The sequence below is a fragment of the Schistocerca americana genome, chromosome 2 (genome assembly GCF_021461395.2).
Source record: "Schistocerca americana isolate TAMUIC-IGC-003095 chromosome 2, iqSchAmer2.1, whole genome shotgun sequence".
NCBI lineage: Eukaryota > Metazoa > Arthropoda > Insecta > Orthoptera > Acrididae > Schistocerca > Schistocerca americana.
Window position 1 is genome coordinate 1115775733 of NC_060120.1, and position 15403 is coordinate 1115791135.

Genomic DNA, 15403 nt, shown 5'->3' on the forward strand with positions numbered 1-15403 from the left:
TCTCACTCCCATCCCTATTTGCAGCATTATACTGTTTCTCCAGTGGCTTAAATTTTCTGTGTCCAGAGCCTCACTGTCTCCTCTTACACACTTAAATGAAAGACTGACATTTCTCAAAATGATCTAACTATTCGTTTGACACACTGAAATTTTCAACACAGGTCTGCAGGGAATTTTTCTGAGCTTTCAGTTGTTGAATTGTTCCACTTACAGGAATGCTGCCATTTTGCATCCTTGAAACCATTTTAAAAGAATAGTTTCCACATCACTGATTGTAGAGCTGCAAATGTTCCTCCTTTTGCAGTCAGAGGAACTGCAAGCTTTGATATTTAATACTGCTTAGTTTTTTTTTTTTTTTAAAAGGTGTGGTGCAGTGAAGACTGTGCCAAATCATACTTTTTTTCCATGTCTGAAAGTTTTATGTTGAGATTGACTTTGACATCGTGGATGAACATCAGGTTTTGCTCAATTGTAAGATTCCTGTGTTTGCAGGCCATAATTCCACAAAAGCATAAAACCTATGAACTCAACTACAACAAAGATAACACTTAAAAAAAGAACAGTACTTGGCTAATATTGACTCACAAGAAGTTAAGGATGAGAAAGGAAAATGAGCATTATCATTTGTGATATGTTATGTTGAGACTGTCTTACTTAATATTTGTTCTTGTATTTATGAACTATTTAAGTTAGAGAATGATGCGTTTGTTTGAACAAGTCAGAGCTATATTTTGTATTGCAGTGTCATTAAGTTTATGGTACTGCTGAAGCTTTATGTGAAATGAAAATTAATTAGTACATAGAGCACAGTTAAAATTAATTAGTGTTTAGCTTCTCATTGTACTGCTTTATTTATGTGTTTTGTAATGCCTACAGGTTTGGTTTTTGATCTGACTGGTTATTGGGATCTTTCCTTCTACTTAGCTGGTGTTTGGATTGTTTTATCAGGCATTCTCATTGCCCTGATACCCATCACGAAGAATCAAGTTATATGTGGCAAAGGAACACTTGAATTGGAAAAAGAACAAGATCAGGACTCTGTTGATGTACCATAAAACTTCTTACGGAAAAAAAATCATTTTCGTGGAAAATGAGCCATCTTGATTCATGTTTGAGGCATATAAGAACCTCAGCGTCCTGTAATACTCTTATTAGGTTGTGACACCAATCTAAAAAAAGCTGTTGGGTTAATGTTATGTATGTGAAACTTGTTTGTTGCAATTGTAATAAATAGCTTTAATATCTTCAGTGACTGACGACCTAATGATAAACTGGCTTAATATACACAATTTCCATCAGAGGAACTTCACTTTAATAGATTTTCACAGCCTGATTATCAGTTGGGAGGAATGATAAATAGGTTATGTTCAATTATTAATTGTATATTTGTGTATAATGTTTAATTTTGTCTTATAATAAGCACAATCAATATGAACAGAGACTGACCATAACTGGAGAGGTTCTTACTGGATTTGATAGTATTTGGTTTCTCTTACGGATAAGAACACTTACAACCACGTTCATGATTGCAGAGCTCCAGGATTGTCAAAATAGCTATTTTGTATCCAATAAGTTAGTGTAAAGTGTCAGAGGTTGATGTTCACAAGAGGATAATGTGCTAACAGCTCTGATTATAATATGCAGTTATGGTCTAGGCAACACCAAAACACTGACAGTAATTTAGTAGTGACAACACGAATTCTTTGAATCATTTTAGTATTTGAAATCATAACCACAGAAATAAAAGCAAAATCTTTTGACATACCGTGTCTAGTTGAGTAGAATGTATTGGATATTATTGTGTTCATACAGCATGTGAAACACATTTGACAATTATACAGAGTGTCTTAAACAGATTGAGACTATGCTCTTACAAATGCAGGTAGCATTAATATTAATCCTTTAAATTGCTTGCCTATAGTTAAAAAATTAATATACTCCTTCTTTTTACAAAGAAAGAATTATAGAAGTTCCTGAACTTTTTGTGAATGAATGTTGTAGTTGCACAATTAAGTGGAAAAAATTAGTAGCAGATCTACTTCTCTCCTACACACATTCTTAGCTTTGCATAGCATAACAGTTATTGCTCCAAGTTTGACAGTTATTTTATTTTCATTGATAAAAAGTTATTGTTATCTAAATTAGTTGCACTTAAGTGTTAGATACGAGCAGTTAAAGTTAAAATGATCTGAGTGAGGAACAATTCCATAAATTCCCCAGAAAATGTGTGCAGGCCTTAAATAAAAAGAGTGACTTCCTTAATTGGTTTAATTACATATACAGTTGTCACACCACAACCTACCGGAATCAGTTTTCTATTCTATGACTACTTATACCACATATATGCGAATAATATATTTCACCAAATAATCTGCGCACCCAAATTTTAAGGGGGGGGGGGGGGGGAGAAAGAGACTGGTTTTAATTTGTCTTTGTTTGTACATTGTGTATCTTCCTGTTTAAGTGCAGCTTTGAATGGCTAATATATATAAAAAAAACACATATCGAGTTGTTGCAGGATGGATGTTATGCATCCAGGGGTAATTACAGCTAATTTTCCCCTTTTTGTAACTTGTCTCGCACTTCCTCAATTATATGTCTGTAAAAGCTGCCCAGGACTGACATGGTACATAAATTCAGTAATGCTACAAGGTGACATCGCCAAACATGCCACCCAGTCAACCGCGAGGTCATTGTCCATCCGCCCCTTCAGGTTCACTGTCACCAATATGGCTTTCAGTGATCTTTTTGCAATAGTTTCTTTTACATTTTACGTTAGGTGGTAACTTTCATCCATTGCCAGTTACACACATCACTGTACACCTTTGCCACTCATTGCTGCCAGTTCGTATCATGACGCTGGAGTCCCTTTGGATCTGTATTAACAACTTGCAATAATATAAAGGAATGTTTGCAGTGCAAATTTATCACTTAGTGATGAAAATTCACTACTTTTCCTCCAATCATCTGGCAGCTATTGAGCAATGGTAGTTTTGCTCTGGAAGCCTAATCCATTGTGATGGAAAAATCTTGATAGCCAGCCCTAGCTAACATTGAAACCGGTGATGCTTAGTTCTTTGGCTGAAGCCAACGCTTTGATTTGGCACCTTTCACTTGTCACTGGGCATCCACATTGTCACTTCTCGCCCACATAGTTGCAGAGCCTTTTTTCGAGGTCCATATGCTTTGCTTTTTGGCTGTGAAATCCCTGGCGATTACGGTTTGTTTCTTGAAGGCGCATTTTGTTTTTTCACCATTCGCAAATAAAACACTTGCTCACATCCTACTTTATTCCCACTGCACGGTTTACAATGTTCTCTGCTCCTTCAATAATTTAAGTTTTTTTTAGCTGTGTACGAGCAGTATTGAGAACATCCATAATTAATTAGTGGTTAATGTGTCACTTCTAATGTGCTATTGATGTCACAGACTGAGGCCACGACAACACTACAGTATAATGGGATCTATTGTTGTAGGTGGACAGTACCAACCTTATTACAATTAATCTACACAACCCAGCATTTCATCCTTAAATTCGGGGTAAAAACGAAGCACAGACTATTCATGTCTGTACGGTATTTGAACTCTTTGATTTTGTGCTGAGATTGATTTTTAGATTCCTTATTCTAGTGAACATATAGCAGTAAGAGTACAAAGTGTATTTGGAATGGGATGTTGCATTCATTTGTCGTAGATAATTTTCTGAATGTTTTCCATTTGAGAATCCCTAACACAGTACTTGAAAGTCTGCTACAGTTTTTCTATAATATCTTCTGTTTTCATCAGTGTGGAATCAAACTATTCTTTACCCAAGTCTTTTTCGTATGTAAGGATGATTTTTATCTTAGAATCAGTAAAAGACTCATCCTAGGGCTGTGAAGAAAAATCTGTTAGAACAACCATTACAGTGGTAGAAAATTATTTATTTCGTTTGACTGTTGTTGCAATTTGAAATGCAGCAGCTGGTTTGGCATTGTTATACTTTTTCTTTGGTTCTTTTTTACTTATGGAGAAAATTTTAAATTATCCATGGAAAAATATTTTAAAACATTGTGTTTGGAATATAGTGTGACTTGTGGCTCCCAGTTTTGCAATAGAATTGAGAAAGATGTAATAGGATCTGTCTGATTAATTGATTTTTCCCTCCTCTGCATTTCCTGAAATGGTTGATTGTATTAAAAGTGACATTTAAGACTGTGAGCTATCAGTGAGTTATTGAGTTATCAAGTGAGTTATTGAGTTATCAAGACAATGAAAATCTCAAATGCACATACTCATCAGTGGAAATTCACTTGAGAAACTGAATTAGTGGAAATAAGAGGTGAAATGAGCTTCATGTATGATAACAATATCTTAATGTCCATGAGTAAGGCATATGTTGAACAGAAGTAGTAGCTAACTGGTGGCTACTTGTCTCTAAATTACTGATGTAGTAAAATATGACTTTAACAATTGGATGTCAATGTTAACCATTGTGATTAGAACTTCACAAGTGTATAGTAAATTCTGAAGCTACATCTACAATAAATCCTTTTGGATCTTCTGAATCTGTAACGACATTTTGATTTCTTTTCTCAAGACACGAAATTTGAAGGATGTAGCAAAGAATTCTGCATCTTTGTCAATCATCCAGTTGAAAATTTGCCTCCTGCGTAGGAGGCTTTTAGCAAGTTAGACATTTCTGGATGTGATGTTTCTGGGTGTCCAGTCATATACTTCATTTAACTTATTTTTGAATGTCCTGTTGTAAGCATAATAAATTTGTTGTTAACTTTTGCATACAATAATTATTACACGCCATGCTGAATGACAGAATAGTGGTTTGCATCCTTGTGGCCTACAACGAACCACCCCAGTATATTGATGCCCTTTCTCTGTGCAGTACAGGTGTAACAGTTTGTACATACATAATTGTACACGATGACAATGTATTCATTCCAGCCTTTGCTGGAGATAATGAATGTGAATTTCCACAGCATTAGAATTTCAAACTTTCCACAAAAAGTTATAATCATGCATGAAGTTTCTGATACAATTGATTAGTATCCTATTTGACAGGGCAGATTTTTTTAAACATCGCATAATTTTGGACTATTGATAAATGGTAGTATTGCACAAAATGATTTTTTTGAAATCTGGAGATGATCAGAATTCCTTTAGACTGGTTACTCTCCTTCCTTGTGCTTCTAAAATTATTAGTCTGTGGTAGCCTTAATTTCAGTTTATTGTGATCTTAACAGATTAATATATTAGCATTTATACAAGGAAATTTGTAATTTTGATAGCATAGTTTGTCAAGTTGGTTATTGAAAGTGCATGAAGTTAACAGAGAAAGTTTGATGCTGTATTGAAGAAATAGATCTTGTGCCTTTTCTTGTCTATATAGTGTATTGATTGATCTGTCTTCACCAGTCATCATTCACATTTCATTGTTAAAATTAAAATTAATGTATTTACATAAGCAAATTGTTGTTTGTAGTATTCTCAGGACCATAATTGTATCCATTAGCTTTTTCATAGTGTCCTCAATTTATATGAAATGAGACATTACTTTTACAAATTTATTCTCAGAACTGTTCTAAAATTATTGCACTCAAATGTAGTGCTTCGTTGAATTTTGTAAAGTCTAAACTAAAGCAATAATGTTTATTCTACTAGCTATAATTATTTTTGTGTGTAATATCTTTCATATGCTCTTATGGCATGTGATACATAGTGGTATTAATTAGGAAAGCTCAGAAAAAGTAATTACTTGTGAAGATTTCATTTGATTTCCCAACTCTGTTTGAAATTACACTTGACATGTACATAATCTGTGTCTTTTCAAGTGAAGTGAAGTGCTATATCTTTTAATTGTATTTATCTTGCTACAGTTTATCTCAATTTCATATTAAGAGTAGAGGAAGAGAGAAATTGAGACGAGGAAACCTTCATGCATGGAAATAAGATTCTCTCTCCCCTACATTACGGGTTATCAGACTGTTTATTTTTGGTAATCATGCAGTTATATTCTCTGCATTTGGTTAATACTGATCAGATGCTGTAAAGCCAAAGTGATATTATTTTACAGATGACATATTTCTTTATTTGATGAAGAGTCAGTGAAGTATTTATGATCAAACATTATTACGCCTACTTTGAAATGTAAATACATACTGAAATTTTGTTCTGATACAAAATTCAGCGACTGAAAATATTGTGGTTGTAATAATTATATATATCACTGAAATCATTTTTTTTTTTAATTGTTCATATCATCTGCCGTGTTCCTCTCACTAAGTGTTAGGCAGACTAGGCTGTGATTGTGAAGTATTGTTTGGTTTGTTGTAGAAAGTTTCTCTTTATTTCTGTCAAAGTACAACTTACATTACCAAAGTCCTGCTCAGTATTTTAAGTAGATTCTATTGAAAGTACTAATGTAAGTACTCACAATTTAAAGACTGTAGTAGTATCGTAATTATACATTTATTATTAATTCATTTAGTAAAAAAGAATTTATCTTGTAATTTGTTAAACACAAATTAAAGGGGGCTGTCAAGTTTATTGGGTGTAATGTAGTGCCTTTCAAAATGAAAATTTTAGAAATACAGGTTTATTGTGAGACTGATCTCTTGTCTTTTTTTGTGAAATAGTATTCATTGGTATTGACTTGTTTAAAATTACAAGAACTCTGATTGTGTATGTCACATTTTTGCCAAGACATAAATTTCTCAAATGTAAGTAGTTACAGTAAATGACTGGTAAAATTACTAACAACAGGTTTCATTGTCTCAGAGATCATTATAGTTACAAATGAAGTAATAATGTTAAAAATTTACATATCAAAAATTTTTGATTGCCAGTTTGTACATATTTTTCTGTCCTCAGTGGAGCAGATGTGTTGAGTCCACAAGTAAAACAAGCAGCTACTGCAGGCCAGTTGCCTGGCCTCATAGAGTTTAATCGTACTTTCTGGGCATTTTATTTCTATTCCATTCAAAATTCCAAACAGTATGTTAAATTTTAAACCCTTTCCCTGAGGCCAAAAAGCACTGTGAAGCATTGTCTGTTGGTCCATTATGGCTTGAGGAACTTCGGCTGGTACGTATTTCTTGATTCAAAAACCTTTGCCAACACGAGTAAGGTAGTATCTTTGACCACGTTTTGAGGACTGTATGTAGGCTCAGTCAGTGTCACCCATTCACAGGAATCTGTTGTGTAACGATCGGATTTATGATACCAGTTTTAAGGCACCATTCGATAAGGTGGTTAATACGATAATAGGGTATGGGGCCTGAAGGTGGCAATATTGAGCTGCCGAAACTGGTACCATATAAAATAAAATAAACGAAAACATACGGCTGTTGGTAAGGTTTTTTTAATCAAGAAATAAAGCATTGTGGTTTTCTTAACTCTATTTTGCATTAATAGGTGCATCATAATTATGAATTGGCTACAGTTACACAATCACATTATTTTCTGTGTGGCATGAAGGCATTTAGTGAAAACTCTGTAATGGGTAATTGGAAATCTGTGAAAGTTAGCAATATTGAAGAAATTTTAAAAGAAATTTATTGACTGCATGGTTATTTAATACTGTTAAGACTGGAACCTGCCTCCTTGCCTTTTGCAGACAGAACTTTTACATTGGGCTTCCAGCAATGTGTGCAGCAGAGATTTTGTTAAATTTGGAAAGTAGGAATGAGGTACTGGCAGAATTGAAGCTGTGATAGTGGAATACTTAGTAAGTAAAAATATTGCCTGCAAAAATCAAGGTGAAAATAATTTACTCAGAGCCAGAAAACTGACATTATTGAAGTCTTCCAGTTATCCAGATGATCTTAAATTTCTCTTCCGTCCCACTCTCAAATAGTGCATTTAAATCTTTCCAGTTCAGCTCCAATTTTTCTTATTTAATTACAGTGAGCAACTCTCCCTTTGTATGTGGGCTCCCCCTTTGTAGATAGGCACCAACAAAATATTTTCGCATTCAGAAGGGAAATTTAGAGGTTGATATTCCTTGAGAAGTCCTGCCACAATGAGTAGTGTCATCATTTAATGGGTGCCACATTAACTTGCATATTATATCCACAGTGCTCAACCCCACCTCACCCCGCCCCGCCCCACCCCACACCACCCCACCCCGCCACCCGGATGTGGACAGATAAGCGTATAGTGTAGATAGTCTCTTTAGTAGTCTGTTGCATCTTCTAAGTGTTCTGTCAATAAATTGCAATCTTAGCTAGCTTCCCCCAACAGCATTATCTATATGATTGTTCCAGTTTAAGTTGCTCGTAATTTTAATCCCTATGAATTCAGTTGACTTCACAGCCTTCAGATTTGTGTGGTTTGTTGTGTAACAGAAATTTAGCAGATTTCTTCTATTACTCACGTAAATGACTTCACAATTCCATTGTTTACAGTCAGTTGCCACTGTTCATCATACAGATATTTTGTCTGAATTATTTTGCAATCGCTTTCGATCATCTGATGATTTTACGAGATAGTAAATGACAGCATCATCTGCAACAGTCCTAAGAGAGCTGCTCAGATTGTCTCCCAAATCATTTACATAGATCAGGAACAGCAGAGGACCTATATCACTTCCTGGGAGAGCACCATATATTACTTCTGATATACTCGATAATTTTCTGTTGGTTACTGTGAACTCCAATGTTTTGACAGGAAATTATGACTCTAGTCACACAACTGAGATGATACCCTGTAGACACACAATTTGATCAGAAGTTGCTTGTGAGGGATGGGGAAGAGGTCTCCTGAAAACATGAAAATATATCAGTTTGAGATCCCTTACTTCGCGAGAATAAAGAGCTAATTTTATTTCAGAAGAAAGATATTGTCTGAATGCATATTGGCTATTTATCAGTAATCTGTTTTCTTCAAAGTAATTCATAATGTTCAAACGCAGTATACGTTCCAAAATCGTACTGCAAATGTAGGTTAGTGATGTGTAATTAAGTGGATTACTCCTATTTCCTTTCTTGAGTATTAATGTGATCTGTGCAGCTTTCCAGTCGTGATCCATGGACCTTCTGTTGAGTTAGTGGATATATATGATTGTCCAGTATGGAGCTATTGCATCAATGTACTCTGAAAGGAACCTAAGTGGTTTACAATCTGGATGAGAGATGTTTATTTTTTTGACCCTTTCCAGCCCAGTGGTTTCAACCTGAAAGTGTGTTTTTGCTTTGCTTCTATATGTGGACCGCTGGTTTTATCTCGAAGACAGCACACACACTGATTATTCACACCTAGCGTCCATGCTGACAGCTACTTGCAGCAGAAAAGTGATTATTGAAGGTTACCTGTGTTTTTAGTGTAGTGTTGCACAGATTACTGGGACATGCAGCCCAAACTTACTTACACACTCAATTTGTGACGTCTCTACAGCAGACTTTTGGAATTTCAGGTAGTGCTTTGTTGTTATGCTTCATTTAACAGTCTTTGGAAGATGTTTTAGTAATAAATTATTAGTAGTAGTTTCATTTCTCACAAAAATACTGATGGTTTCAGTTTGAAACCTGTGGGATGTAACAACTTCCATATGGTAAGTCTGTATGCAGGCTTTTTTCTTTATAGAGAGTCAGTATGGATAGTAAACCACTGCCAAGAGGAAACCAATGATTTAGAATTCATTACCTCAGCACTGGTGTGCTAACGAACATACTGAAATTCCAGGTGATCCAGAGTCAGCTGCTGTGGGTATCAAAAGTGAATGTGACAAAATTGATCAGCAGTCACAACTTCACCTGAAAAGAACATTGTTGAGCTTTGAGCGGATGTGGGTAAGTGTTGGTGTTGAAAGTGATGGTGATGTGTGTAATGACAACAGAGAACTACTGGAGCGTATCGAATGGGTGCAAGAGATACTTACATAAGAAACTATTGAATTTTCACATAGTTATGGCTCAAATATCCTTCCTGACAAACCCAACTCCATTGACATATTTGGCTGCTTACTTGGTGATTTACTAGACAGACCGACAACTTGGCAAAATGAAGAAATTTAGTGCCATCAATTTATTAATGGTTGTCAAGAAATATCCTCCATATAGGGATTATTGGTCTTCTCACCCAGCTCTTTGTAATCACTATATTTCAGTTCTCATGCCTTGGAACAGATTTTTGTGGTTGCTGGGGCATATACATGTGAATAATGATCAGCAGCCGAAAACAGGGCAGAAAGGCTACGATAAACTGTTAAAGGTGCCCCCGCTACTGGATTATCTTAGAAAGAGCTATTCTGAAAGTTAGAAGCCAAGTTTCAGCCCTGTACTGGGGAAATTGGCCAGGATATAGAAAAGTGTTTCGGTTCCAGAGTTGTAAAACACTTCAGTTTATAATTTGCAGGAAAATATCACAAAATGTACTTGATAATTAATTTGCTCCTGTACCCCTCATGCTCGATCTGAGGAAATGGATCATATGCTTGTGGGGCAGTGAGGAAAAGGAGAGCTGAGAGTTGGGTTCCCAAAATACTTTGAGAATCAAAAGAACATGTTTTGGAGAGAATTCCAGTTTTGATGTAGCAGCCAGGGTATCACAGCAATCAGTAAAGTTTCTTTCAAATTTCCAGTGTTGAAAACAAGCACATCTCGGAAATGTAAAGTTCCTGTGTAGAAAGTTGTCCAGAAATTGTAAAGGATTACAATGCCTATATTAGACTTGTAAGACATCAGAATGGTAGAAAAAGGAATATGTGGTGACAGAATTTTCTGGCACTTTTGTCACTGTTGCAAATGCCTTCATCATTTATAAGGAACATTGCGGTCACATGCAAATATCCTTAAGACAGTTTAGACTCACTGTAACTGCTGACCTAGTCGGAGCATCTTTATCTTCTTCTAACCACAAGAGGTCTCGGATCGAGCAGAACAGATTCAAGCCATTCGTTGCACCAGATAACTGCTTTGACAATGCATCTCATTAGCCAGGAAGAGGACTGTCTCAAAGGTCTGCACACTGTAATATTGCCAAAATACCGATCAGATTAGATCAACCTGGTATGTGAATGCGTGTTTTAATGAAAACAAAGAACTGTTTCACTGAATTTTGCAAAAAAAATGTTTTATTATGAAATTCAAATGTATTATATTATTGGTTTTTGTAATCCTAACAGAAACCTTCCTGATGGACAACTGGCAACATAAAGATTTCCACAATTTTCACCTAATGGCAAAGAAGGGAGAAAGAGGACGACCCATGCGAGGAATATCTATCTTACTGAAACCCTGGATGACCCCCACAAAAAAAAAAAGAAGTCATAAAACTACAAAATAGTACGCTAGTAGAAGCAGCAAACATAAATATAATCGCAGCCTATTTTAAACCGCACACAAATGCTGTAGAAATAATTGACGAAATAGTCACACTCATCAGACAATATGACAACAAACCCAACATTATTGCAGGCGATCTCGACTGCAGAATAGACGCAGAGACTATAAAACAAGACTATTCATTGAAACCCTAGAAGAAGATGGTTTCACCCTACTGAACGATAGACGGATACCTACACATATATACCGAAATGGGAAAAGCAGCATTGACATCGCATTAACAAGAGGAGAAATAAAAGGACGTATTAAATCAATGGCGTGACTCAATCATGCCTATACAAAAGCACATTCCAATGAAGATAAAAATAAATAACGTCGCGTCACCACCGGCAAGAAAGACCCACCAAGTCACACAAAGAAAAATAGATAAAGAAAAATTAACAAACCAGCAAGAACAAATAACACAAATAGAAACTTTAATAAAGGAAGAAGACCTTGAAAAACCAACAGGCAAAAGAGGAGACCAGTGATACAAACAAACCCAAAAACAAGGACAGCCAAAAGATGGTTCGATGCTGAATGCTACAGCAAAAGGAACACTGTTCTAAGAACAGATTGAGAAACAAGCATGACGAGGAAACATGCAAACTATACGCAGAAGAGAGGAGAATCTACAAAAAACTAATAGAAGAGAAGAAAAAAGAATACATAGAAAGAGAGGAAAAAAGAGAGGCGGATGAAGTAGAGAAAGACCTATACACAGCTGCAAGACCAAGAATACTGGCTCATACACCAAATATAGACATGAAGGAATGGGAAGACCACTTCAGTAAGATACTGAACAAACGAGGAATCAAAACACCCCCAAAGAAAGAGAAACATCAGACAAAGGTAAAAGACAATGTGTGGGAACCTCTAAATGAGGAAAATGTAAAAAAACGATTGAACACATGCCTGGAACTTCGAAGAATTTCAACCCAACGGACACAAACAAGTACAGAGGCATAGCCCTGGAAAATATTCAGTTCAAGATGTTTATGAAGACAATTACACAAAAAATCAAAGCCTGTGTGGACAGTCACATCCCAGAACGACAAATGGGCTTCAGATTTGGAAGATCAACACTACAGCAGTCAGGCTGCTTCTAAACAACATCAACAAAGTGCTACAAAAGAAACAAATGTTCTACACAGTGTTCATAGACTTTACCAAAGCCTTTGACCTATTGGAAAGAGGTCTCATAGTCCGAAAACTGGAAAACACAATGGGAGAAGATAGCGTATGGGCAAGAATAATCAAGTCAATCCTTGAACACAACTTAATCACAATATCAGACAACCTCTCTTTTTCGAACCTCATTCTGCAATTGAACGGGGTCTTACAAGATGACCCAATGAGCCCTTTGCTGTACATTCTTGCCACTGAAGAAGTACTGCAGACTGGAGAAAATGATGATGATGTATACATATACACTGACATCATAGCCTTACGTTCAACACATATACAGAAGCTGCAGGATATCATTGAGAAAATAGACAAATGGTGCAGTGAACACAAACTACACATAAAAATAACAGAAATTGTGATTTTCAGAAAAGGAGACAAAACACCCAAGATCAACTGTAGAGGACAAAAAATAAAAATGTCATCAGACTTTAAATACCTAGGGGTGACATTGCAACCAACAGCCAAATGCTTCACAAAACACAACAGAATGTGCAGCCCAAGCAATAATAGCAATACAGGACATCAGAAACATCTGCCTACTCAGTCTAGAAACGGCCATGAAATTACTCAGCACAAAAATATTGCAAATCCTGGCCTATGGGATGGAAGTTGTATGGGACCAACTGTCAGAAAAAAATCTAGATACACTAGAAAAGGTTAAATCGACTTATCTAAAAAGAGCACTAGATGTCTCAAAGACGACAAGATCTAGTCTAGTGTAACTGCTAGTGAGGGAGACATTCCTAATTGAAGACATCAAACTTTGATATATGATGCCACACACCAAGGCTTCCAGAAATCAACTGAAGATCATGGAGGATAAATGAGAAAAAGTATGGCCGGAGTTCTGTGGTTCCGAAGCAATGATGAACCGCTCATGGACAGCACCAAATTTCGAACTGCGACATGTTGTAATTAGATTTTCTACTCACAGTTTTCATCACCTAATTTGAAAAAAAACAAGACTTATCATGACCCAACCACAACATGTGTGTGTGAAATTTGTAACAAAGCCTGTGAATGATATCACATAGAACTGTGCAGTAAAAGAGTGAAATCTATTAATGAATATGTAAATGTAAAATGTTGAGCGAAGTAACTGCATATGGCTATTTGGCTGCAATTTTATTAAATAATTTTTGTGATAGAAGGGATAGATTTATAAAGAAATATTTATTCGTGGGCTGCAAAGCATGATTTAAGTTGCTTTTCTTCACACATAATATCTCACATTGACAGTTGTTCTCGATTTGAATTGTGGAAAATGTACTTGAACTTCTGTAGTGAAGTAATTTGAGAAAGCCATGTTCGCTAACTCTGCTTTAGTGGCACTGTTATCATTAACTTTACCTTTGCTGTTGCCCAGTTAGGCAATGATTGTGTTTCACCATTGGTGTATTTTACATACAGCCAAACTCTTTTATTTTCTGCTGGATTTCATTTTGTGAACTATTGGAAGCATCTCACACTGAAGTTGGCACTAAGTTTCGAGCTATGGTGAAATGTTGCCAGCGTTGATTTTGTATTTTTTTAAATTTGGCGTACCTTTCTTGTTGCTTCCATAACAGTGTTCTGACCTGTTTTGTACCATGGTGTATCAGCACCATCTCTTATTTTATTTGGTATATACCTCTCAATTGCTGTGAATAGTATTTCTTTAAATGTAAACATTTGGTCTGCACTTACACAGTCAGACAGGGAGTGGAGAGTGTCTCACAGGAAGGTATCTACCAAATTTTTTATCTCTTTCAAACCACATTTATTTTGTGTTTATTTTTGGTGAATTTGAACCTTAAGGTATTCAGCCTTGTTACAACCACCTTGGGGTCACTAATCCCCACATGCATCAAGATGCCCTGTGTTTGTCCAGGATTATTTGTTGCTAAGGGATAAAGTATGTTTTTGAAACCATTTACACTTCAAATGGTCTCCACTCCTGAACTAATTATTCAAAATATTTTTTGGAGAAACCATGTAATAAGATTTTATGCCTACCACAGCCTTTAAACATGTATTTTTGCCAACATATTGAGAATAGAGTGAAGTCGTCACTAGCTGTATCTGTATGAGCGGGTTACCTATTTGAAATGAGACTCAAGTTTTCTTTGAACTGTTGAGCAACTGAATTTATCAGGCAGGGGATAAGTAAAGTGAATCAGTTATTAATTTATTCCAGTTAAGTATAATCACCATCAATACTAACAGGATCTATCTACTTCAATTTCAATACAAAGTAAACTGTTTCTGATAGTAATAAACACTCCACTACCATCTGTGTAATATCAAATTGTAGTATTGGCTGCCAGACATGAATACTGTCAACTTACATGACATTGAGGAATGAAAATAGGGGTATCCAGTTTACAAACATAGCAGAGTTTCAAAAGCTGCTGAAATATTAAAGTATGTTAGTATTGTGAGGAAGAAGTCTTTTATGACGGCTCTAATATGTAAAACATTCTCCGTTTTCTTGCTGCATCAATTTGGGATAAAATCTCGAGCTTTCAATGATAGCCTCCGTTGTCTTCATCAGGAGCAACTGACTGTCTTCACTGCTGCTGTGGTGGCCTTATATAGCCTATGGACAGTGTCTTCACTGCTGCTGTGGTGGCTTTATATAGCCTATGGACAGCTTCTGATCGGTCAGCGATTATGTACTGCTGTCGCAGATGCTGTCAGTGTCTGCGCTGGTGGCGCCACTTCTGTGGTAATGTAAACACTGCAAGGATTTCTCTGCATCGAGTGCTTGTTTCTGTGCACTGCTCAGACAATATCCACTATCACGGTTAAAGTTCTTCTTGCTTATTCTTATTTCAACAGCCTTCTTAATAACAGAATCCCAGTATGTGGAGGCATGGGACAAAATTTTTGTTTCATCAAACAGTATTTTATGTTTA

At 36.0% G+C, this 15403-nt stretch overlaps 1 protein-coding gene across 3 annotated transcripts in view; it reads left to right on the forward strand.

Moving 5' to 3' along the window:
- The window catches only part of LOC124596530, a 108449-nt gene extending 101502 nt beyond the window's left edge, over nucleotides 1-6947 (forward strand). For all 3 annotated transcript variants that reach the window (XM_047135700.1, XM_047135701.1, XM_047135702.1), the window contains exon 8: nucleotides 877-6947. In XM_047135700.1, coding sequence (XP_046991656.1) covers nucleotides 877-1055 — 179 coding nt within the window. In that variant the 3' untranslated portion in view covers nucleotides 1056-6947. The remainder of the gene's footprint in view (nucleotides 1-876) is intronic.
- The last annotated feature ends 8456 nt before the right edge of the window (nucleotides 6948-15403 follow it).